General features: G+C 39.8%; 1 protein-coding gene across 3 annotated transcripts in view; it reads right to left on the reverse strand.

Annotated features, from left to right (window-relative positions):
• Positions 1-2,564: 2,564 nt before the first annotated feature.
• Positions 2,565-26,889, reverse strand: part of LOC133479702 (zinc finger protein 236-like) — a 50,268-nt gene continuing 25,943 nt past the window's right edge. For all 3 annotated transcript variants that reach the window (XM_061777011.1, XM_061777013.1, XM_061777012.1), the window contains 16 exons: positions 26,059-26,162; positions 24,352-24,503; positions 23,784-23,960; positions 21,376-21,679; positions 20,870-20,973; positions 20,104-20,538; positions 17,170-17,306; positions 12,271-12,502; positions 12,003-12,188; positions 8,423-8,575; positions 7,639-7,796; positions 7,032-7,163; positions 6,586-6,780; positions 6,132-6,261; positions 4,807-4,980; positions 2,565-3,580 (listed from right to left, as the gene is read on the reverse strand). In XM_061777011.1, coding sequence (XP_061632995.1) covers positions 3,459-3,580; positions 4,807-4,980; positions 6,132-6,261; positions 6,586-6,780; positions 7,032-7,163; positions 7,639-7,796; positions 8,423-8,575; positions 12,003-12,188; positions 12,271-12,502; positions 17,170-17,306; positions 20,104-20,538; positions 20,870-20,973; positions 21,376-21,679; positions 23,784-23,960; positions 24,352-24,503; positions 26,059-26,162 — 2,895 coding nt within the window. In that variant the 3' untranslated portion in view covers positions 2,565-3,458. The remainder of the gene's footprint in view (positions 3,581-4,806; positions 4,981-6,131; positions 6,262-6,585; positions 6,781-7,031; positions 7,164-7,638; positions 7,797-8,422; positions 8,576-12,002; positions 12,189-12,270; positions 12,503-17,169; positions 17,307-20,103; positions 20,539-20,869; positions 20,974-21,375; positions 21,680-23,783; positions 23,961-24,351; positions 24,504-26,058; positions 26,163-26,889) is intronic.

The raw sequence follows: 26,889 nt of genomic DNA on the forward strand, positions 1-26,889 counted from the left end.
TGTTTATCTGGCTGCATTACATTATTCATATACTGTACATAAGCATATTGTTTGGCAACTAGCCTACAATGTGCTATTTGGTCAAAAATGTTTCACATTAAGATATTTTCACTTCAGATTGTGGTTAAAAGCTAATACAATCAATATAATAATAATAGGGGGAAAAGAACGGGTAACCATGGTGACAACAGATTCATACATCCATTCGCTTTCTAAATGGCCTGTCCTCATACGAGCTTGAGCCCATCCCAGCTGACTTTGGGGGAAAGGCAGGGTAAACCCTGGATTGGTTGCAATATTCAAGCACTGAAAGAACGCCACACTCCACAGCTGTGATTCAAAACAAGAACCTCAGAATTTAGAACTAAGGACTATTCCACTGTGCTGTGTTGACTAAACATAGCTCCGTTACCACCAGATTTCATAAGATATGTGTTTATATTCAGATCACCATGCCTACAGCAAAAAAAAAAAAAAAAAGATATGCCTTTACAATGCTGGCTGGGCAGTTACTGTATATAAAAATAGTTAAGACTACATAAAACAAGAGTGAGTAGAGTGACTGGTCTTGAGACTAAATCCTGAGTCTGATGGAGACGACCCGATACCAACCTCAACTTTGAGTATTACATTACCTTTTGCTGTGAGGAAGCAGTGCTAATCTTGCTTCAATTGTGCTTTCCAATATCAGTACATTGGAACTTCCAAAGTCAAACCCCAAAAAGGTTTCACAATTTGGAGGTGAGCCAATATTTGCCTCAAAAGTCAAACGAAATTTACAGTGGCCCTTAACTGCAAAACACAACAGCAAATAACTAAACACAACAGTAAATAAAAAAACACGACAGCAAATAATTAATCACAACAACAAAGAACTAAACAGAGCAGTAAATCAAAAAACATGATGGCAACTAACTCATCACAACAACAAGTAACTAAACAAAACCACAAATGAAAAAAAACTAAACAAAATTAAGCTACTGGAAAAGATAGGTACTGGTGGGGGATAAGACTCATCACTGATTGGACGAGAGGAACGACTTAACTAGACGGCGCCATCTGTCCAGCCTAACCACTTTTAAATGCATTGTCAGCATGTGCACACTTATTTGAATGTCGTGATTAGTCCCGAGCATATCTATCTAGTATCACCTCATATGTGTGTAACTGGAGCAAGTGAGGCTGTGCGGATGTAGAAGAAACGCAGCACTCGTCTCCCATATGGAATAAGAATTGGGCCAAAAGGATGCGATTTAAAATGTTTTGTGAAATTCTTTCTTGCCCAAGTCTGATCCCATACATATGTCCCAAGTCAAAACATTATTTGAGAGCAGCAGCTATGTTTGAATCACTGGCAACGTGCATTTCAAAAACCGCACCAGATGCGGAATAACTTCCTGCTCAAAGCATCCAATCAAGTCCACCCTCTCGTCCAAACAACGATAAGTCTTATCTCCCCAACCAGGACCTACCTCTTCTGGTAGCTTAATTTCAGATGTCATGTTTGGAGGAATCCGTGCACTACTCCTCACCTGGCCAATACCATCGCAATGGTGATGCATGGAGGTTGCAGCGTCATGCTGTAAGGATGGAACTGGGAGAAGAGTCAGGGAAAAATTAATGTGCAGAGACATCCTGGATGAAAACCTGCTCCAGAGTGCTTTTGATCTCAGACTGAGGTGGCGGTTCATCTTTCAGCAGGACAACGACTCCTAGATTCCACCTAAATATGAAACAAGTGACTTCAAGACAACTCTGTGAATGTCCTGAAAGGCCCAGCCAAAGGCCAGACTTGAACCGGATTACACATCTCTGGAGGAATCTGAAAATGGCTGTGCAACAATACAGCTGACTGCGCTTTGGGAAGTAAAGTAAAAAATAAAATAAAATTGTTGTCATTATGGTGGTGTGTGTAGAATTTTGAGGGAAAATATGAATGTGTTTCATTTTGAAATGAGGCGTAACATAAAATCTAGAAGAGGTGAAGAGCTGTGAATACTTTCCTAATGCACTTTTTGTTTGTCCTTGGTTGTGTTTTTTGATGCCACACAAGGTACGTGTGTGTGTGTGGGGGGGGGGGGGGGGGGTTCTTAACCAGAGAATCAGAAGGGGAACTTAGTCTGACATGAAAAAAATCCTAGCTACTCAGCCCAATAAGAGCAAAATAATTGAAAACGACATTTTTTTTTTTTACACCAAGCTGATATTAATGAAACGTAGCTGAAAGCAATTTAATGGCTACTGACTAACACTGACGTGACCAGAGAAGCAACACAACAAATTGTCCTGTCCCCTCTTTGTTATTTGTCTGTCAAGTGTCATCAAATTGTGAGTTTGTAGTATTACTCAATTTTAGTTTTACTTGGTTGAGGTACTTGACAGTGTTCAACGTCTACATATACTGTATGTATGAGTCACGTACAACATTTCCTGTACACAGAGGTGAGTAGGAACACGCTACATTTACTCCACTACATTTACTCAAGTAGCATTTTGTAATATTCATCTGTTGAAGGTAAATAAATGTATAGAAAATTTTAAAGTAATGTAAAAACACGAAAGGGTTTCAGATAATATAAAAATTACTTTAATCATCTTTTCTTAAGGACAATAGAAAACAACTGATGTCTGCTTTACAGTAAGCTCAGTAGGCTCAAAATACAACCATTCTGCAGAAGATCAACTATAAACAAAACTAATTCACTATTTACAAAAGGAGCAGAAAAACAAACCAAAAAATATACACTATAAACATTTATTACTATAAATGTCCGTATAAGACCAAGTAATAAAATCAACAGTTGGGGAGAAAAAATTTGCTCTTGTTAAGCTGCTTTGGAAGCCACGGCAGCAGTACCGTTGGGTGCATTCGTCCCAGTGAGCAGACCGTTAATAAAGTCTCTCATTCTCTGCGAGGCTTTTTTTAGGCTACACTTTCCTTTTTCGCATTCGAAAAACCAGTCTACTTTCCCAGCTCTCTTTAATGCCCATACTTACCTAAACAAACCTCTCAAGAGAATTTGAGAAATTCATAAATGAACCCTTCATAGGGGACCCATTGAAATACTAGTAAAGTCAACATTTTAACCCTACAACACTTAAAAACATGAACTATTACTTAATTCTAATATGGTATCGTGAAACTATAAGGACATATCATTGTACATTTTTTTTTATTGATTGATTCTACATTTTCTCTGACTGGTTGTGTCAAAATGAGATTGTTCAAAGCCTCACAGTGAGAAAAGCAGTGACAGAAAATAGCATCTATAGATAGAAGGGCAATATCTTTCCCCCCCAATGTAATCATTTTGAAGGCAAGATGATGTTTGGTAAAAATTAGCAGTTTTTTTTTTTCAAACTCAACAATGTGCAATATATAACCTGTTTTCTTTTTCTCTGATCACACGCATTGTATACAATATAACCTGTTTTGGATTTGTGTGATCTGGGATGACTCATGGGAAAACATTATGCCAATCTCCAGATGACTCAGGGACCACTTCCAGGTCTAGCTCCGAGGTTACAGTGACTTGAGTGGTTGGGTCTTCTTGGCGCAGAGTCATATCCTGAATTTGACCTGTGAAGATGAAAAAAGGCAAAAATAAATAAAAGGTGTGACTCTAATACAGAAAAAAAAACACACCTGAGGCTTTATATTTTTACTTTGAGTAATTGAGAACACATGGAAAAGAATGCCATATGCAAAACAAACTGTGTTTTACAAAATGTATTCGACTGCTATAAAATGAGAGTACATCTTGCTCCTGCTATTTTTAAATAAATGAATGAATGAATGAATGACATTACAAATGTTTCCCTCTGTGAAACAGAATGCTTGGCCAGATGGTTTTGTGGTTTTTCATGGCATAAAATGGTAGACAAAACTAATCAAAATTTTGTTTGCTGTCACATTGGGGAGCGTTAACTCAGGGGTGTGTCTCTTCTCAGGTCAGAGCACATATTGTAGATGCGAGGCTACAGGTGGTTTGTTGTTGATGTTGCGACCAGGAGGAGTCTGTTATGGTCCGTGAACCGTATTTTGTCAGAAAAACACAGAGACAGGTGACACTTTAAATGAACAAGAATAGATTTTTTTTGTCTCTTTGTAGAAACATAGCAGAAAACATTTGGATCCTGTTGCACTTGTGAAGTATTCCGATATTCATAAGCCAACAAGCCAGATCACAGAAGAATAATGGCGGGAAGTAGTGAAGTACAAATGCTTGGTTACTGTACTTCAGTATATTTTTCAGATATTTGATGTCTTACCTGAGTATTTTTCTGATGACATTTTATTTTTACTCCCTACATTTGACAACAGGCACAGGTATTTGCACTTTTTAGTCATTGATTTGTCAATATAGGCTTGTTATTTTTTTTTCAACCTCTGCAGAAGATGACCAGACATAAAAAAAGATGTAAATAGAGAGTGGTAAAGTCAACTGCAATTGAGATTTTGTTTGCTTGATTGTGATCTTGGGGACTTATTAACAACATTAACATATTAACACATTCGTAGAAGTATCTGTACAACAAAGTACAGTAAGACTCCAACCCACACTGTAGTGAATGAACTCAATTAGTTTTATTATGGAATTTTCTGTCGCCAACCAATTCTGCGTTAAGTTTATCATGATAAAAGTGAGGGCAGCTCTAAACCAAGGCTGTGTGGAAGAAGTAAAATGCAACCGCTCAGTTCAAGGAGGACGTTTTGTATGCTGACTGTGTCAAGCACACTTCCACACCGTTCAATATCATGAAATGCTTTTAAGAGCTTGTAGGTGACTGTGTCCACATGCTCACCGTAGCCGTGGGCTCGCTTCATGTGGTGTCTCATGTTGCTCTTCTGAGTGAATCGGATGCTACATATCTCACACTTGAAGGGTTTCTTTCCTGTGTGTTTGACCATGTGCACTTGCAAAGAACTCTTCTGGTTGAAGGCTTTGTCGCATTGAAGACACTTGAAGGGACGCTCGCCTGTAGGGCAACAAGACAAAACACTGTCGAGTACCAGTTCTCTGATCGTTCCACATGTTCTGCTGAAAACGTCAGTGCTTCTACAAAAACCAAAGTCAACCCCCAATTTCCAAAACTGATGCTGCATATGGATAGTGGTTTGAGCATATATTCGATGAGGATATCCAGCTTAAGGTCCATGTACTAGTCCGCTGAATTGTCTTACTAGTGATGACAAAGAGGATATCTAATGAATGCTCAAATGGCTTTATGGATTGTAGTATTTGTTATAAAATACTAGTTAACATCTAGTACTTCACTAGGAGACCTAATAAGTTTTCCATAAACGCATGTGGAGCTTCAGAACGGCCTATTGAAAGATACTCTACAATTTTACTAGACTGCGAATGACCTGAGAATAGTGACATCCTTTCCCGAATCTGTTGAACGAGATTCAAAGCCTTCACCATCCTTCATTTTGCCAAAACTGCACACACTCACAAACTTACGTCAGAGATGTGCCAAAGCTGCCCTATATTGACAACAAAGAGATGGAAAAGAACCATATAATACCATAAATAAATACCAATAATAAATAACACAAAATACTCCTGTGAGCCACTGATTCCAAAATCATTTTTCTAATTTTCATTATTTTTTTATGTCTCAAAAGTAAAGTCAAAATGGCTATCTATTGTCATACTAGAGCAGCTCCAACTACCGGGGACTGGAGACAAATTCCTTTTGTGTTTTTGACATAGTTGGCAAATAAAGAGGATTCTGATTCTGATACTCATTTATGTTGAGCACAGTATGTGCAAATAGGACAGCAGCGAATTCCAAATGCTAATGTTGTTGGCACCTACTTGATGCCAACTTTCTAGAAAACGTCACAGGCTGTGGTAGGAATTTGACGACAAGAACAGCGGCTTGATGGCTGCACTACTGCGGCAATGTTGCACAATCTCTGTGGAAAAGAGGCCATAAGGGGTTTGGAGATTTAGTATGATGCGGTCCAAATATACTCTTGTGAGTCTATTCAAATGATAATGGGCTGACAGAACTGTGTCTCTATGCTTTATAGAGCTAATCATGTTAGCTACTTGATTCCACAGAGGGATGAGGCAGGACTCTGCTCAATGTGTAAAAAAGAACACATCTCCTCATATCACCTGTGTGTGTGCGGTTGTGTCTCTCCAGCTGACTGCGCTTCGGGAAGGCCTTCCCGCACGAGGAGCAGCTGAAGACTCTGGGTTTGAGGGAGCTAAGCGATGGGCCTGGCTGGTGAACTCGTTCATGCTCCTATTACACAAACAATGTATCCACAGTAAATCACAGCATATGTAGTATATACTGTATATTAGGTCTGATTTATGTAATGCCCCACAATCAAATGAGATACAATACAAACTGTGTATATTCTATAATATCTGTGTGAAAACTTTTGGCCTTCAGTTTTGTTTGACTATCAGAGAGGTATTATATTACTTTTAACATGTTTGTTAGTGTGGTAAAGATGGTAAAGATTTTGCCTATATTACATGTCAGGCACAAATAAGTGATAATACCAGATTATATTAATGGTGGGTGTCAAGTAAGAGCTCGTGCTCTGCAAAACGCGCTTACCTTAAGGTGCATTGCTCTCTTAAAAGCTTTGTTGCAGATACTACAGACGTGGCATCGGTCTTTACTATGAGCTTGTCTACAGTGATGGCGTAGTGAGTTGGCATTTGGGCAAACGAGATTACAGTAGAAACATTTGTGCCGATTATCAGCCTCCGTGGGGTGACCCTTCCTGCTCTTGTGGCTATCATTTCTTGGCTAGAACACAAACACAAAACATAAATGTCAAATGCTTTCTGTCCAATATTTTTGCATTATTAAAAAAATGCATAATCGTAGACAGCCACAATGTACAGTGTATGTAAGTTCTCATGCACTTAAACATTATAGTGGATGATATTAGTTCAATGAACTTGCTTTTCCCTTCAACATTGACAAAAAAGTTGGACGAATAAATTAATCCATCTTCCACATTTGTTTCGTCTCCCCTGGTTAACTAATGAACTTACGTTATATCCATTGTCAGATGTTCCCATCACAGATTGGGAATGATGGCTGACCAGTATGATCGGCTGGCCTGCAATTGCTGGTTGCCCTGGTTGTAGATTGGAGTCACTCAGCACTGCAGGGCATGTCTGACCCTAAGGATGAGGTACAATAAGATACAATGACTTGGCTAATTAAACGGTCAAGAATTTGAAGCAAGCGGCAGGGTGGACGACTGGTTAGCACATCTGCCTCAGAGTTTTGAGGACCAGGGTTGAAATCCGGCCTCCCCTGGGTGGAGTTGGCATGCTCTGCCCCGTGTACTTCGGTTTCCTCCCACATCCCAAAAACATGCATGGTAGGTTAACGGAAGACTCTAAATTGCCCGGAGGTGTGAATGTGAGTGTGAATGGCTGTTTGTGAATACAGTATGTGCCCTGCCAACCAGTTCAGGGTGTACCCCGCCTCTCGCCTAGCATCAGATGGGATAGGCTCCAGCATGCACGCGACCCTAGTAAGGATAAGCGTTACAGAAAATGGATGGATGGAAGAATTTGAAGCCTGGTAGACAAAAGGTGGTTACAACAGCACAATAATAACCAACAAAATTTTAATGTAAACATGTTTTACCTGTGTATTGAGATTTACAGTAACACCATCCAGCATACCCTGGGCGTCTGCTAGGGTTAGTGTAACGCTACCATCATTGGCCACACCTCCAGGTGACAATACTAGGCTTTGAGATGAAGTGGTGTGTGACAGTGAGGTGCTTGAAGGAAGACTGGTGACTGTAAAAGAGATTGTTGTGTATTTTAAGATTTTCATTCTCATGTTCTGGCCAAAGTGTACAGGTATAAAACGTTTTATGCTGACTGGTACTGTTTTTTAATTTTTTTTTATTATTATTACAATTTTGTAATGAAACAAACCTATCTGCTGAAATCATCATGTGAGAGATGCAGTCAGCAAGGTTTACTTCCAAAAAAAAGGAACGTAATGACATTGTAATGGATGCATGTATTTTACAATAATTTCTAGTCATAAAATAAATATTAATTCATTTAACCAGAGATATTTTATAGCAGCAAGTAAAACTATACAAGCCACTTATTTCATTTTGACAACTGGTAAACTTGTGCATTTAATATATCAAAGTGGAGCCTGACTACTTTTTACAAGCACCAGATAACACAAAAATGAGTGCATACTGAGTGATGGAAATATTGTAAACTGAGGGCCTTTGTATATCTGAGGCAGCAATGGGATTGTTTTCACTTTTGCTAAGAGGAGAAAAGTAACGAGAACAGCAAGGTTAGATTATAATTTTGATCAAGCTTTGAGACAGCAAATTCTGTTTCGTTGATATGAATTTAAATTAAAAACAAAAGTATATTCATTACAGGCAAAGTCCTACCAGCCATTGCAGTGTTGGTGGGGTTCTGAGGTAGAAGGTGGTCATTGGTGATAGTCAGGGTGGCGTTAGTGGGTTGGCCTATAAGTGGTGATGCCAGTCTGAGACTGCTGTTCATCTCTGCATTGTTGCTGTGCTGGGGGAGTAGATCTTGACCTGCAAATATATGTAAGAAATGTGGAATTATAGGTTAATTGTTACAGATTGGAACTGATTTTGGAATTGTTGTGTACAGAATAGAATGGAATGTAAGGAATAGTGTACAGAGCAGTAATCCAACAATACAAGCAGTCAGTTTGGTTTGAACAAGCATCATTTTGGATGCACATTTTGAACAAGTTTGCTTTTTTGCTCTGGTAAAAAACGAACTGCAATGCAAACCCAATGCGCAAAGTAATTATTACAAACTTTCTTTTTCCGCTGTAGATGCTGTGTGTATCCTAACATGAGCATAATTTAGCTTTGTGAAAATGTGATACGTCCCTCCAAATATACAGAGGCTGAAATAAGCATTTAACGAGTCAGCATTGTCCTCACTAAATATATTTCCAAAAGTGCTATTGACATAAAAATTTCACCAGATGTTGGGAACAACCCAAGTAAACCATACATACAAAGAAAGCAGAACAAATAAGATCAGAAATTAAGTTATGTGTAATAATGTGAAATGACACAGGGAAAAAGTATTGGACACGCCAACTGGTATTTATTTAATGCTTTGTACAAAAGCCGTTGTTTGCAATGAGAGCTTCAAGACACCTCCTGTATGGAGAAACTAGTCTCATGCGTTGCTCTGGTGTGATTTTGGCCCATTCCGCCACACAAGCAGTCTGCAAATCTTGAAGGTTCCGTGAGCTTCTTTTATGGTTAGTTAGTTTCAGTTCTTTCCATAGATTTTCGATGGGATTCAAGTCAGGTGATTGGCTGGGCGATTCTACCATCTTATTTTTTTTTCTTTGAAACCAATTAACAGTTTCCTTGGCAGTATGTTTTGGATCATTATCCTGCTGAAATGCCGACCCTAGTTTCATTTTCATCATCCTCGTAGATGGCAGCAGATTTTTGTCAAGAATGTCTCGGTACATTTGCCCATTCATCCTTACTTCAATAATGTGAAGTTTACCAGTACTGTTTACTTGAGAATCAGTAAAAAGTACATAGTGAAATAATTACACAAGTACTGAGTAAATAGTGAGTAACTTCTGATTTTTTTAACCACAGCATGAACATCAATAAAATAAAAATAAAATGTTTTATACTGCAAGGTGTTTTCTCAAGTAATAAGTGGGCTGAAATGTCCACGTTTGGTGTAGATAGTGCCAGACAAATACTACAATAAATGAAAGCTGTTGTTTTTGTTTGTCTAAATGTAAACCATGAGTAGCGCGCCATGTCCTTCATGGTAACGACGACGTTCCAAACTTGGCCGCCACGTAGGCACGACAATCAGCCAGGCTGGCTTATCTAGTGTTAATACCTATGCCTGAGAAGCCCAATAGAAGACGTTGTGTGAGGTCATGTGACTATCTTGGGTCATGTGATTGGTGAACTAGACTTAAACGTTACTAGCGCTTAAACTGGATTGGTGCAAACAGCGCCCAATGTGGAAGTCGAAGTCTCGCGCAAGAAATTGTTGATAAGCAATAATTGATAAATAAAAGTAGCGTGCGACATTTAGATAATTGAAACGGAGTAAAAGTACCGTTACTTCTTAACATCTGGTGTCATCAACTCCTGTGACTCCAAAGCAGGTCCTGAGCGCACAGGCGGAACCTCAGCCAGATGCGCTTTCGCATAGCAACCCTTTACTGCTCAGTGACTGTTTTTTTGGTCAATGTCTTTCTGTCTCCAAAGTGTTCTGTAAATTGACTGTCTGTTGTCGTACTAGAACGGCTCCAACTACCGGAGACAAATTCCTTGTGTGTTTTTGGACATACTTAGCAAATAAAGATGATTCTGATTCTGATTAGTCCACTGGAGAATATCCATCCATTTTCTTTACTGCTTATCCTCACTAGGGTCACGGGCTGCTATCTTCGGGCGGGAGGCGGGGTACACCCTGAACTGGTCGCCAGCCAATCGCAGGGCACATAGAAACAAACAACCATTCGCACTCACATTCACACCTACGGTCAATTTAAAGTCTTCAATCTACCTACCACGCATGTTTTTGGGATGTGGGAGGCAACCGGAGTGCCCGGAGAAAACCCACCCTGGCAGGGGGGGAACATACAAACTCCACACAGGTGACTTGAACCCCGGTCCCCAGAACTGTGAGGCACCTGTGCTAACCAGTCGTCCAGCGTGCCAGCCGGTGCAGAATAATATTCAGAAATGACATGTATGTGGATGGTGGATGTGTGGAAAGGATCGAGCTGCCAGCATTCATGGAGTATTAACCAGGCTATGATGAAGACAGCGACGACGACCCCCGCGGCAGGGAAAAACTCATCGGATCTGTACGATTCAAACGGCGAATTTCGCAAAGGTTGTATTTGCATGTATTTGTGCATTATGGCATCCAAACAGTGCAATTTTGCTCTCATCCAATATTCTCCCAGTATTTAACTGGCTTGTCCAAATGTTGTTCAGCAAACTTTAAACGAGCTAAGAGATGCTTTTTTTCAGCACTGGAGTCTTGCGTGATGAGCGTGCATACAGGTCATGATGGCGGAGTGCATTACTCACTATTTTCCTTGTGACAACAGTACCTACTAATTCCAGGTCTTTTTGAAGCTCTCCACAGGAGGTCCTTGGCTCTTGGACAACTCTTCTGATTATTCTTTGCACTCCTCTGTCCGAAATTTTGCAAGGAGCACCTGATCAAGGCAAAATCTATGGTGGTATGATTGGATTTCAACTTACGTATTATGGCCCCAACCATGCTCACTGGAACGATCAGAAGCTGTATTGCAAATATTAGTTTTTGCTGATCTTGAGACAGCTCTCTGCTCTTACCCATCATGAGATGTGTCTTAACTCACACCTTGGCGAAGAGACCTTTTTGTAGGCCATCAATTAGGATTGAACCAGCTGATACTCGTTTGCACTGACAAGGGGCTGGGTTGCTGTTTGATTCTTGATAGATCTTGTGTTTCCACGCCTTTTTGGACATTCTTTTCTTCATGTGTTCAATAGTTTTTCCCTGTGCCACTTCACATTTTTACACAAAACTTAATTTCTGAGCTTATTTGTTCTACATTATTTGTATGTATGGATTACTTGGGTTGTTCCCAACATCTGGTGAAATGTTCAGGTCAATAGCACCTCTGGAAGTATATTTAATGAGACAAATGGTGACGTGTTAAATACTTATTCCAGCCACGTATTATTAAAATATATCCTAATTTATTCTTCTTAGCATTTTTACAAAGGCATTGTTGCTATTTCTTCTTCTTGGTATTTTAAAAAGGGATTGTTGCTATTTCCTTTTAGTTTTAACTGTAAGAAAGTTCTCCCTGAATTAAGAAATCAAGAAAAATGGGACTAAAATTGGACAGAATGTTTCTTCCTCTCTATTTTATTGTCTGAATAAAGAGAAAACAAGATTGGAATGTACAAAGGACATGTTGCAGTGCAATACCTGATATGGTGAGCGTGATCTCTTGAGGGTTTCCTGATGCGGTGTTGGAACCAGAAGCTGTTGCTTGTACTTGCGCTAGAGCATGTGTGAGGCTGGAATTGTTGATAGTGAGCGTAATCTCCTGACTGACTGTGCCTCCACTCACCAACCCAGTGCTGCCCATGACATGGCTCAGGTCCTGAGAGCCTGGATGTAGAGTGATGGGAAAGCTCACCACTCATTATTCAGCTCAAGAAATATTGTTAATGTTCACAACGAAGGAACATACCTGCAGTGTCCTGCTCAGAGAGGCCAGGCATTGTGACCTGGGCAGGGGTGATGGTGGAGGGTTGCAGGCCCAGGCTGCTCAGGGGCTGGAGGACAAGATTGGCTGACACAGATGGGTCACTAGAAGACATGAGCTGACTGCTAGAGTGGAGGACAAGACCAGTGTCAACGCTCAGAGGGTGTGAGAGAAGGCCCCCCTGCTGTAGCGTCTGTTGGAGAAGGGCATGGTCTATCTGCACAAGAACACATGGTGTCACGTGAATGATTGGGAATTAAATCTAGCTAGTAGAAGACTTATAATTTGTTTAACATCTATTATTATTATTGCAATTACATTTTAACAGGGTACGCATGAGCACATGCAGGTACAGTACAAGCATGGCCTAACACCAATAGTTAGGTTTATATAATTGAAGATTTACACTCACCAGCCACAACTAAATATCTTATGTAATGAGATCTGATACAATTCCTACATCCAAATGTTTGGCTTAAAAGATAAAAAAAAAGATATTTTTTTTAACAACTAAGAGGTATTCACTCAATAATGTATTACTGTTGTTGTTTTCAGCACTGTAGAACTGCAGAAATATGTCTTTGATTGTTGCAGTGCAGTAGTTTCACATTACAACTTATAACATTTTTTAATTACTGTAATTTCTCATGTATAATGCGCAATCGCGGCACGGTGGCCGACTGGTTAGAGCGTCAGCCTCACAGTTCTGAGGACCCGGGTTCAATCCCCGGCCCCGCCTGTGTGGAGCTTGCATGTTCTCCCCGTGCCTGCGTGGGTTTTCTCCGGGCACTCCGGTTTCCTCCCACATCCCAAAAACATGCATTAATTGGAGACTAAATTGCCCGTAGGTGTGACTGTGAGTGCGAATGGTTGTTTGTTTGTATGTGCCCTGCGATTGGCTGGCAACCAGTTTAGGGTGTACCCCGCCTCCTGCCCGATGACAGCTGGGATAGGCTCCAGCACGCCCGCGACCCTAGTGAGGAGAAGCGGCTCAGAAAATGGATGGATGGATAATGCGCAATCCCCCCCCCCCCCCCCCCCCAAAAAAAAAAGAATCATAAATTTTTAATAGTGTGCATTATACATACTGTAGGTATAAGAAAAGTTTAAATATTCCTCTGTATTACAATGAGATATACTAATAAATATATACCTTTATAATGACATAATGTATTCGTATTAAGGTTCTGCCACTTTGTAATCCAATGTTTCCTTGAAGAAATCATATGCAGAAATTTATTCACTCCTGAATAATGTGTTTAATATTGTAGCTATGGTTCACTCTAGGGCGGTAAGGTGGGCGACTGGTAAGCACATCTACCTCACAGTTCTGAGGACCAGTTTTCAAATCCGTCCTCGCCTCTGTGGAGTTTGCATGTTCATGCATGGTCAGTTCATTGAAAACTCTAAATTGCCAAGAGGTGTGAATGTGAGTGCGAATGGTTGTTTGTTTCTATGTGCCCTGTGATTGGCTGGTGACCAGTTCAGGGTGTACCCTGCTTCTCGCCCAGAGTCAGGTACAATGGGCTCCAGGACACCAGCGACTGTAGTGAAGATAAGCGGCGGTAAATGGATGGATGGATGGTTCAATCTAGGGTTCAGTTTTGATACTGCAGTTTTAAGGTGGGTGCTTACCCCTTGCACGGGAGCACTGACATGTGAGCCGACTTGCACGATGAAATGAAAACTAGATCGGTCATCTGTCGGGATGATACATTCACTTCTAGTTCTAAAAAACAAAACAAAAAAAAACCCCCCCCCCCAAAAAAAATTTGTTAACACGCTCCAACAAAATGCAGAGGGAGGATATACACACATAAGGTCTATTACCATTCACTTTATTAACTATTTAGGAGATTAGGAGACTAACTGACATAAAACAGCATTTTGACATTTACAACAACGCTAGGCATGCTGTGAAAAACTCAGATGGCTACGTGGTGAAGTCATCCAGCTTGCTATCAGAATATTTCCCAGGATGCCTAGTGTCACTGTACAGTATGTACGGAAAGTATTCAGACCCCCGTTAAATTTTTCACTATTTGTTATATTGCAGCCATTCACTAAAATCATTTAAGTTATTTTTTTCCTCAATGTACACACAGCACCCCATATTGACAGGGGGAAAAAAACTGAATTGTTGAAATTTTTGCAGACTGATTGGACTTTAGGAAAGCCTGTCTATGTAAGACCTTACACCTCACAGTGCATGTCAGAGCAAATGAGAAACATGAGGTCAAAGGAACTGCCTGAAGAGCTCAGAGACAGAATTGTGTTAAGTTACAGATCTGGCCAAGGTTACAAAAAAGAATCTGCTGAACTTAAGGTTCCTAAGAGCAAAGTGGCCTCCATAATCCTTAAATGGAAGATGTTTGGGACGATCAGAACCCTTCCTAGAGCTGGCCGTCCGGCCAAACTGAGCAATTGGGGCAGAAGAGCCTTGGTGAGTGGTAAAGAAGAACCCAAAGATCATTGTGGTTGAGCTCCAGAGATGCAGTCTGGAGATGGAAGAAAGTTCTTGAAAGTCAACCATCACTGTAGCCCTCCACCAGTCGGGGCTTTATGGCAAAGTGGGCCGACGGAAGCCTCTCCTCAGTGTAAGACACATGAAAGCTTGCATGGAGTTTGCTAAAAAACACCTGAAGGACTCCAAGATGGTGAGAAATAATATTCTCTGGTCTGATGAGACCAAGATAGAACTTTTTGGCCTTAATTCTAAGCGGTATGTGTGGAGAAAACCAGGCACTGCTCATCACCTGTCCAATACAGTCCCAACAGTGAAGCATGGTGGTGGCAGCATCATTCTGTGGGGGTGATTTTCAGCTGCAGGGACAGGGAGACTGGTTGCAATCGAAGGAAAGAGGAATGCGGCCAACTACAAGGTTATCCTGGATGAAAACCTTCTCCAGAGTGCTCAGGACCTCAGACTGGGCCAAAGGTTCACCTTCCACCAAGACAATGACCCTAAGCGCAAAAATAACAAAGGAGTGGCTTCAGAATAACGCCGTGACTCTTCTTGAATGGCCCTGCCAGAGCCTTGACTGAGACCCAATTGAGCATCTTTGGAGTCATCTGAAAATGGCTGTCCACCAACGTTCACCATCCAACCTGACAGAACTGGAGACGATTTGCAAGGAGGAATGGCAGAGGATCCCCAAATCCAGGTGTGCATCATTCCCATAGAGTCAGGGCTGTATTAGCTCAAAAGGGTGCTTCTACTAAATACCGAGCAAAGGGTCTGAATACGTATGGCTGTGTGATATTTCAGGGTTTTTTTGTGATAAATCTGCAAAGATTTCAACAATTAAATTTTTTTCTGTCAATATGGGGTGCTATGTGTATATTAATGAGGAAAATGAAAATAAATGAACTTAAATCCATCCATCCATCCACTTCAACACCGCTTATCCTGGTTAGGGTCGCGGGACGCTGGAGCCTATCCCAGCTGACTTCGGGCGAAAGGCGGACTACACCCTGAACTGGTCGCCAGTCAGTCGCAGGGCACATATAGACACGGACAACCATTCGCACTCACATTCACACCGTCACTGAGTGGGAACTGAACCCACGCTGCCCGCACCAAAGTCAGGCGAGTGTACCACTACACCATCAGTGACTCTGAACTTAAATGATTTTAGCAAATGGCTGTAATATAACAAAGAGTGAAAAATGTAAGGGGGTCTGAATACTTTCCGTACCCACTGTAAATAGCTGTTAAAATGCTTTATGTCAGTTTGTCCCCTAATCCCCTAAATAGTTAATAAAGTGAATGCTAATAGACTGTGTGATTATCCCCTCTGCATCATCCGAACAGATCACCTATGCAGTTTTCGTACATCAGTCGGCTCATCTGTCAATGTTCATGTGGGAAGGGTAAGCCGCTACCTTAAAGCCGCAATGTCAAAACGTAACTCCAAACCGACATCAGTGTGTAAAGGATATCACCACATGGGTTCGGCAACCTTCAGAAAACCAATGTCAGTAAATACAGTTCGGAGCTACATCCGTAAGTGTATGGGGCTGGGTTAGTGTTACAACAGCATGGCTTTGTAGTAAAAGAGTGCGGGTACTAGACTGGCCTGCCTGCAGTACGGACCTGTCTCCCATTGAAAATGTGTGGCGCATTATGAAGGGTAAAATACGACAATGGAGACCCCGGACAGTTGAACAGCTGAAGCTATACATCAAGCAAGAATGGGAAAGAATTCCACCTACAAAGCTTCAACAATTAGTGGCCTCAGTTCCCAAACGTTTATTGAATGTTATTAAAAGAAATAGTGATTTAACACAGTGGTAAACATGACCTTGTCCCAGCTTTTTTTGGAACATGTTGCAGCCATAAAATTAATGTTAATGATTATTTGCTGAAAACAATAACGTTTGTCAGTTTGAACATTAAATATCTTGTCTTTGTAGTGTATTCAATTAAATATAGGTTGAACATGATTTGCAAATTCTGTTTTTATTTATGTTTAACACAACGTCCGAACTTCATTGGAATTGGGGTTGTTCATCGGTAGAAGACTTCTCAATTTCTGGCGTCAACTTTAGGGGTGTGCATTATCCTTGAGAGCGTATTACATACGAGGTATTACGGTAACACCTCTCTGACAGTATCAAACAAAACAATGTGTTATTGTGGAGATTGTGAAGATGTAGCTAATGTTGTGGCCTGTGGTTTTCATGGCTATAGTTTCTTATATCCCAATACAAACAGGAAACTTAGTCCACAGTGATTCATACTTGTCTCAATATTTGGATCATTCTATGAACTAAATCTATAACGTAGCACTCAGGTTTCATGTGTGACTAATATGGAGTTGTGACCAAAGCCACAGCAAACAAACTACACTAAAACAAGGTTTAGAAGGAGACGTGCGTCACCTGAAGTGTTATGTTGTTTAAGTTGCTCGTGTCGATGCCAGAGATCTGGACATTCGGGCACACCAAGTTGGCAGGAGTCAACTGGAGGTGAATCCCTTCAAGTGTGGTCAGCCCATCTGATAGGGACACATTCACATCTGCCACCACGAACACACAAACATGCACGCGGACACACACACACATGTACACACACAAACACTTACCTTTTACATTAAGAATCTTATTTTTGTTTCAACTGAACAGACTATGTTACTATTGAGTAACAGTTATATCACACACCCAATGTGTGCGTATATACGTAATAGCAATGATGTCGATGAACAAAATCCTTGCATGATACCAGTGGAGAATAGCACTAGGAGTAAATAGTTCATATTTTATAAATGACAAAGCACCAAGTATTAAAAGTATTGCCCGGTTGTAGAGCTACAGCCCCTTAATGGTTCCTGTTGGAAAAAATAATCTCTGAGTTAAGGGTGTCATGATCTCCAATGGCCAAAAGATAGGACGACAACAAAGAATATCTGAAAATGTATCAAATCCTCTCCCTGGATGCTAAAATAGGAGGTGATCTTTTCTTATGATGAGATGTGCACTCACAATTAAAGTATAATGTGGAATGCATGGAGACGAAAGCAATCACCAGAAAGCCATCCTACAGCAACTATTAAAGGAAGGTCAGATGACAAAGATGTTATGGGGTCAGTTAAAATTCACATTTGCATTGTTTATGTTATGTAATGCATGCACATAACTTCCAGCAAGTGTTTATAATTGTGAGGTTTTTATGACGTATATTGAGCCCTCCCTGAACATACCCGAAGCTCAAGACACCGGGGTGTGGTTACTCTATCCACCACAAGGGCTACCAGAAGTGACGTTGCAATTGACAAACAACGCACTACACACTATACGCAATGGCGAGCAACGTGTTAGAATATGAGGATGAGGAGGATTTCGACGTACAGGAGCACCCAACTGAACTTGGCATCGTCAAAGCGTACGTTTGAGCCGATCAGCTGGTCGGAACCTGACAGTGACGACGACGAGCAGCCAAGTAGCAGCTGTACAACAGAAAAAGAGAGTGGCCACTGGGTCAATGTGACGGTATGTCAAAAGCATGTCTTTTTATACCCCAAGGGTGCCAATATTTTTTAGCACGACTATACGTATTATATATTCATATATGTTTCAGTGACACAGGACAAGCTTTTACATAGTATGCAGTATTCCTATATATTGTGTGCCCCTCGCTCGAGTCGTGTCATAACACGCCGCACAGAAAGTCTTTGCTGTGTCTGTTGGCTTGTCAAAAAGGCAAAAGTACAGACGACAGTACTGAAAAGTACTGCGTGGGTCTTTTTTCCTACTTCCCAGTGCATAGTAACCATGATAGCGTTGTAGGTGTATACAAGGAAATCTCCTCTTGTCTACGCCGCGGCACCGTGTCGGCTGCAAGATTTAGTTCTCTTGAAGTCCCGATAGGCGTAGGAAAAATAGTTGGTACCGCAGTTGGTTTCAGCCTCTACCACTGTATCCAATTCTTTCTGCTAAGTCTTTCTCAAAGCACGCCGGTTCGAAGTGATCGGCACAGAGTTTGGAATGCTTGCTATGCACCCATAGCTGACCACGTTTCTTCCCGTTGATTTACTTTCCCTATCCACTGGTCACATATTCCTTTTTCACTTGGAAACCCCAAAAAAACGCCTGCCACTGCCTGAACCATTTGTACAACCAAATGCCACAAAATAAACCATTGTGACATTGTTAAATCATACGACAACATATATACAAGGACAGGAACAACAGCATGGAATAATAGTACACAACGCCGAATGAACAGGCTGTTTGGCTCGTGTGACGTCACAGCGGTGGAAAGAGACAAAGACCGGAAGGCGCTGGATGCAAAAAGCAGAAGACGCGTTCTGCATCATATTTATCGATTTAACAGCTGTATATCTGCTATATAATCACTTCGAAATGGCACGTGGTTTGTAAAGTGGTTCTAGAGTTATGAAGAAAAACATTTCAATCTTTGTCCTCTGACCTTTAAGCAGGAGTGTGCAATTTCAAACTGCAATTGATGCTAAATAAGGAACCTGAAAAAATACTGGCAGGTGTTACCTTCTGATGACAGAGCAAGCATTGCAACACTACAATTACATTTCAGTCAAAATATGGCTGTATAATCTCTTCTCCATGTGAAGATTTGTTTTTGTTCTTTCAAATTTCCATTACAATGGTCAGCTGCTCACAGAGGTGTAAAAAGATAGATTACTTTGGTTTTATTAGTCTCTTAAACATACTTACGCAGACAATCCGGGCACTTTCGAGGATAGTGGACCCATAAAAAAAACAATCATCACAACAATCTAAAGCTGGTTTCTGGAGAAGGACACTATACTGAAGGTGAATTTGTGGCGTAAAAGAACCTTCCTTCATGTCCGTAGCAGACTCATCAGAGATATGGCCTGCAGCTATTCAGTAAAGATAGTGTCAGATGATGGTCCAGAGTCTAGAACTGATGATACTTACATGTCACTTCCACAAACAAGACTTCATTTAACATCATCTTGAAATGCCCAAGTTGTTGTCACTTGAAGGATGTAACTAACTTACAATGTACTTCTCTCTATCTCACATTCTTTTAAAAAGGATCACTCAACAGATATCCAGCTCTAACTTCTTACCCGTGAAAGAAGCTTGCCAACAGCTTATAGAAGTTTTGTTACAATATTTGACTCAACTTTTTCAATTATTATTTTGATACTTTAAATAAAACTTAGCTCACGTTGAACTGACGTTAACCAATAAACAGTAAAATGTGTCTCTTAAAACGATGCATGAGTGTCAAAATCAAATGCTCAATTCATGACTGCAATACTACATTTGAACAAGTGGTTAAACTTCATGTGGTATGAAAGCAGACCATACCTGACATTGAGGTAGGCAGAATTGCCTGTCCCACCAGGCCCGACTGTAACAGATTCTGGTCAAACTGCCCAGTCAGCACTTGGTTTGCTGGGAGGTAGATGTTGTCAGAGTTGGGGGTTTGGAGCAGCCCCACAGTCTGAAGTGCCTCTGATACTGTCGTATGCTGGCCGTGTCCTGAGGCCCCATCATGCCCTGTGTCTTGACTTTGACGGGTCTGAGCAGAAGACGAGGAAGACCGTTTGGACTTGCGGCTCTCGCCATTAGCCCGCAAGTGGCATTGGATGTGGGTTTTGCGATGCCCAGAAGTTCGGAAGCGAAGGTCACAAAACGGGCATTTGAAAGGCTTGGAGCCAGTGTGGAGCCGCATGTGCACCTTTAAGCTACCCTTTGTAGAGAAGGAAGTGTTGCACATGTGGCAGTTGACCAGTTTCTGACCTGCAAAAATTAGAAGACATGTAGGAAGTGAATGTGAAAGTTATTATTATTATTTGTACGTTTTTTGGAAACAACAAAAACAAAGTAGAAAGCCTTGATTCAATTTTTCAGATTACCATGACCTGGAGGATTGAGAAAAGTATTTTTTTAGCAAGCACTTTGGTAGTTTTTATTGATATTATGACAGTAAGTCAAAAATTACTTGGGCAAGTATTTTAGGCTAACAATATGTATGTAGCCATGTAGTTAACCTACACCTTGACTTCAATCTAAAATTACTGACAAAGAATTTACTCAACTTCATAAAGAAGTAAAGAGCATAACGACTAACCTGTGTGTGTCTTCACATGACAATCCAGAGTCGATTTCACAGTAAAACTCTTCCCACATTCATCACACTTGTACGGTCTTTCTCCAGTGTGGATTCGAATGTGCCTAGACAATATGGGTAAAAGTTTGAGAGTTGTGCTTCTTGGTTTTCCCTACAGTTGTGAAGTGGAATGTAAATATAAATCAATAGCGGTAAGCATTTGGAAACTAACAATAAAAAAAACAAAAAAAACAAAACAAGAACAACAACAAAAGACGCTAAGCCTGTGAATACATAATAAAACAAAAAGAGCTTGATGGCGTAGTCACAAGCCTTAAATTATTTGTAATTAGAAAGTACAACCTTGTATTATTTACTGACTTAAGTCATTTTCACACTTCTGGCACATTCAAATTATGTGATTTTATACATGTTTTGTTCATTACATTGCAGTTGTGTTGTGGGCGACAGTGTCACATGTTGATATTCGTATTAGTATCATGGTATTAAAATGGGGCTCTCATTACCTGACAAGATCACTGGGCTTCTTGAAGCTCTTGGGGCAGAAAGTGCAGCAGTTCGGAAACTTGGGTTCTGTCTCCAGCACCACCGCTTTGTCTTTGATCTCACTGATCCGATCCCTCTCAGCTGCAGACTGGGAAAGGATTCGCTCTGACACGGATGCCTCCTCACCAGGATCCTTTGCCAGTTCTGCTGCCTGCTCCTCTGTGAAAGTGATGATTTCCATTCCCCGTCTCTTCGATGTTTTTTGATCCCCGTCATCTTCTTCGTCTTCATCCTCCTCCACATCTTGATCTTCCAAACCAATAACTGAGGCAATAGGAGACAAAGTTCCAGCATAAACAAATACAGTGGAACCTCAGGTTACAAACTTAATTGGTTGCCTGACCTCGTTTGTAACACGAAACGTTCATTTCTCATTGAAATACAATTAATCTGTTCGAAGTTATATTTCTTCTAATTTTAATTGGTGTGTGGTTAAAAATAAATACACTACAACATAAAAACAGGTGACCCTATAACTCTATTATGAAATATATAACACACTAAAGAAAACATATCTGTTTCTTTCTCTTTAACTAAGGAGGGGAGAAAAGGGAGAAGGACTACAGCTCCTCCACAGACGAAAAAGTCTCCTTCCATAATAATAAATCTTATTCAGTTGTTTTTTTTCTTTTGTCTGTCTGTTTTCTAAATCATCAGTGGTTGATTTTGATATAAGAAACCGATCCAGAGAAACTTGTCTTTTTTTTTCCAGAATTTTTTTCAGGAAGTCGGACATCATTAAATTCAGCTGACAGCCTGAATTAATATACGGACGGACACTGTCACATCCTATATCAGTTTCTGTGAAGAGGTTTGTGTACCAACAAAATCTTTTCGCACATTCAACAACAACAAGCCGTGGTTCACTGCTAAACTTAAGCAGCTTCGCCAAGCTAAGGAGGACGCATATCAGAGCGGGGACAGGGCCCTGTATAATCGAGCTAGAAACCAGCTGACTAAAGAAATTAACATTGCAAAAAGAAACTATGCAGCAAAGTTGGAAAAACAGTTTAGCGCAAACGACTCTAAATCAGTCGCTGACTAATTACAAGCGACGATCCCCCCAAGCTGAGAACAATAGCACACTAGCCAACGACTTGAATACCTTCTTCTGCAGATTTGAAAAGGACACTTTCACACCACACACCCACCCGGCCGCACCCGCGACCACAATCACACCTCTGACTTCTGTGTTAACCATTCATGAACAGGATGTGAGACGCATCTTCAAACAACAAAAGATTAATCTGTTGTACTAGAGCGGCTCCAACTACCGGAGACAAATTCCTTGTGTGTTTTGGACCTACTTGGCAAATAAAGATGATTCTGATTCTGATTCTGATCACGTTCTCATTCAAAAGATCAATTGCTCTGTTGGCCACAGTTTTATTTGGGTGGAGCTTTTCGATCAATGTCTGCACATCACTCCATTTCGTGCACATTTCTTGTAACATAGCAGAAGACACCTCCTCCTGAGTTTCATCTTCCTCTGAATGCTTGCCACTATTCTTAGGAGCCATTCTAAGGTTTAATTGAGAGCAAAAAAAATAAATAAATATTGAGTACACTTAATGAGATATGCACAGAGCTAATAATTGTTAAATAGCACGAGAAGAAGCACAACACAGATCCTTCCGCCGTCCACGGCAAAACGTTTCACATGTAGAAAATAGTAAGTGAACAGAGATGATTTTTCTATGAAAATATTTTGCGTAACCCGAATTGTTAGTAAATAGGGCTGATCGTAACCAGAGGTTGCAATGTATACACATACACTGGGCCACAACATTAGTTATACTGACACAATCTAAAATCAGAACTGTATAACAAAATTATACATAATATCAAATTCAGATGTGCTCAGTTCTGATTGACATTTCAGAAAGGAATACATTAACATTACATTTATTATTGTGGTAATAATTTGCAGTGGTGCACAAATAGTTTGCCTCTCTTATATAGCTAAGTAAGTTAACCAAAATCTCAACATGAATATTTAAAAAGAATCAAAACAATAATTCGATTCAATCAATGTGTTGCGACTTTCAAAATGTGCTATCAGCGGTCACCACAGCAAGTCATTGGCATGATTTCTTCTGCACAGTTTTTACGCCGGATGCCCGAGCTGACACAACACAGCCATTTTATTTTATCGGAGTTTATGAGCAGAATTGCATGGGTACTGGGGAACTTGGTCGGAAGTTGAACCCATGCGCTCCGCATGAAAGGCAGCAGCATGTACAGGTACTACTACACTACTCGTGCTCCACAATTAAATCAACTACTATGTAGTATATACTTAATGGATCATAGTTTCTCTTTTTTATTCTAACTTTGAGTGACCATGTTGTGAACTGAGATTACTTACTTTGATCTTCTAAAGCATGCTCTTTTTTCATGTGCTTTTTACACAGCAGGCTTGTCCTGAAGCTCTCGTCACACATTGAGCATTTGAATGACTTGACGTGGATAATCATGTGGCGGTTCAGACTGCCATTGGTTGTGAAGGAGGCGTCACAAACGTTACACTTGAAGGGCTTCACTCCTATCATTGGGGATGAAGGGCATGAGAAGGATGTGTTGAAATGAAAATTTGTTTATATTTCATTTGACACTAAAAGGTTTGACTTATGATATAGTGTAATACATTTTAAAAGGACAAGATTTCCCTCCAGGAATGCACTGAAAACCTAAGTTCTTAAAAACAAATTGAACTTAATGGTCTAACAGTACTGGAAACTCTTGAAAATAAATGCCAGGATTTAAAAGGTAAGGAAAAAAAACCTTAACCTTTTATTACTGTGAAGGACATGGTGCAATTTGGACTAAAAGGGAAATAAATGTGTTTAAATGTTTCAATTTAAATAACTTAGATATCTAAAATTACAGTAATTTGGGGACAGTTTCACATTTCTCAACACACTTTAGACACTTACCTGTATGTGTGTTCAGATGGGATTTCAGCACCCCAGCTGATACGAAAGCTCTTCCACAGAGGTGACATCTGAATGGCTTCTCGCCAGTGTGGGAGCGCAAATGTTGTTTTAGATGACTTGACTTTTTGAAGCCTTTATTACACCAACTGCACCTAAAGAGTTGAAAAATGTATTAGAAGCACTTCCTGAGTAAAATTTCCTATATCTCCATAAAGACCCATCCGCTAGATAACTTTCACAAAACCAAACATCTCCAAATACCTTGTAGTACAGTATTTAAAAGAAATAGAGTAAAATAGTATTAAAGCAAACTGTAGTATTGCAGTGAGTGTTATGCAATTAGGAATGTTGAATGTTGTTCAATTGATGAATGAACAAATAAAACACTTCAAAATGTGTGGAAACTGTGGAGATGTGGAACCATCCCCCAAAGGGTATTTAAAAGAAAAAGACCCATAAAGCTGATTAGCTGTGTAAATACGTTTCAGAGGCTAATGTTTTACATACAGTATACAGCGGGGCAAAAAAAAAGTATTTAGTCAGCATTTAGTTCTCTCACTTAAAAATATGAGAGAGGCCTCTAATTTTCATAAAAGGTATACTTCACTATGAGAGACAAAATAAGAAGAAAAAATAATCCAGAAAATCACAGTCTGATTTTTAAAGAAATTATTAACAAATTTTGGTGGAAAATAAGTACCGTAATTTCCCGTGTATAATGCGCAGTTCCCCCCCCCCAAAGAATTGTCAAAAGTCAATAGTGCGCATTATACATAAGTATAGGGGCTTATTTTCACATTTTATAAATGTATGCCGCCATCTAGTGTTTATGAAAAACCTGTACACTTTCATTCCAAAAAGCCACCGCCACCTAGTGGTTATAAAAAAGTTGTAGCCTACACTTTCATTCAAATATGACAGGGGTACGTATGAGTGCATATATGTACAGTTGTGCTCATAAGTTTATGTACCCTGCCGGAATTTGCGAAATATTTTATTTCATTTATTTATTTATTTTAATATGACTGATGACTGAACAACAGCCATCCTTAATTTATTTATGGTTATGTTTTGTTTAATAAAAATGCTTTTGTGAAATGCTTGACCCTATAATTTGAATACCATTAAAATAAAATTAAATGTGTTTCACCTGGTCCTTCATGTTTTCTTTAAAGAATTGTACCCATCTTACAAATTCTGCCTGGGTAATCAAACATGAGCACAACTGTGTGTTTTCTAATTTACTAAATAAAAGTAGGGCTGTGAATTTCAAAATAAGAGCAAGTAAATTAAAAAAAGGATTAAGTGCTTAACTTCAGAATAATTCTTTGAAAAAAAACCTAACAAAATACAGATAATACTTCATGTTTTGATCATATGGGTAGAAGCAAAAACATGCATTGTAAAAATGCATTATACATAGGTAGAAGGGTGCATGCATGCATGCATGTTCATGACAATAAAGATGATAAAGATTGATGATGCATAGGCTAAAACAGCACAAAACTGCAAAAGCACCAAAACCACAGCCAGCAGTCATTAATCCAGTTATGCACTGCATGTTTTCAAAGCAGCTACATTGCCTCACAATATTGGGGATAACAGTTATCTGCCCATATAACAGAAATGAGCTTCTTTAGCCCCCCACCAATATCGGTTTTGGCTTAAACCCCAAAAATCCCATATGAGTCTGGGTCTGAATTAAACCTGTATGCTCTCTTGCTGTTGCCTTCACTGTCCTCCTGGTAGTCATGTGGCTCACTGTCCAGTTGTAGGTCTCCCTGACTGTTCTGCTGCAGAAGCCCATTTGTCTACATTGAAAAGGACAACACCAGTTTGAATCAACTGCATTCAGACACACATAAGCAAGATACTTAATTGATTATCAATTAATAATCAATAGATCATGCTGCACATTGTTGCGGTTGGGGGCAAACCTCCTATGTCCAAATTTGGTCAATTTCATATTATTTTCAAATCAATTCTAATCAGTCCGACTAGTCAGTCTTCACATGGGTCCTTTATGTTTTTTAAAAAAAATAAAAAATATTTGTTTTGTTTTGTTTTTAAACAAAATTATTTGGAAATCTTGTGTTGAAAACAGCTTGAGAACTTAAATACAAATGTGTAGCAACTGCAAAAATATGCCTTTTTTAAACTTCCTATATAAAATAACAGTTTTTGAGATGACATCCTTCTATTGGATTATCAGGCTTGAAAACCAGGGGTGTCATACATATGGCCTGCGTGCCGGTTTTGGATGAATTTGAAAGTGAAAAAAAAGACATTGTGGTGGTGGGGACTGACGATAATTTTGAGAATTATTATACTCCTGTAAAAAATGGCATGGTAAATCCTAGGTTTTCATACGTTGATAAAATTTTAAAGTGCAATATTATATTTTTCAGCTCAAAATACTGTGACTTAAAGTTTCACGCCTTAAAATACAATCTTAAAATACAATCACTGTGATTATTAACTTTCAAATTGTAGATGACAAACTGAAGCTAAATATTCTATATAAGAAATTAGGTTGTT

The sequence above is a fragment of the Phyllopteryx taeniolatus genome, chromosome 6 (assembly GCF_024500385.1).
Source record: "Phyllopteryx taeniolatus isolate TA_2022b chromosome 6, UOR_Ptae_1.2, whole genome shotgun sequence".
NCBI classification, from domain to species: Eukaryota; Metazoa; Chordata; class Actinopteri; order Syngnathiformes; family Syngnathidae; genus Phyllopteryx; species Phyllopteryx taeniolatus.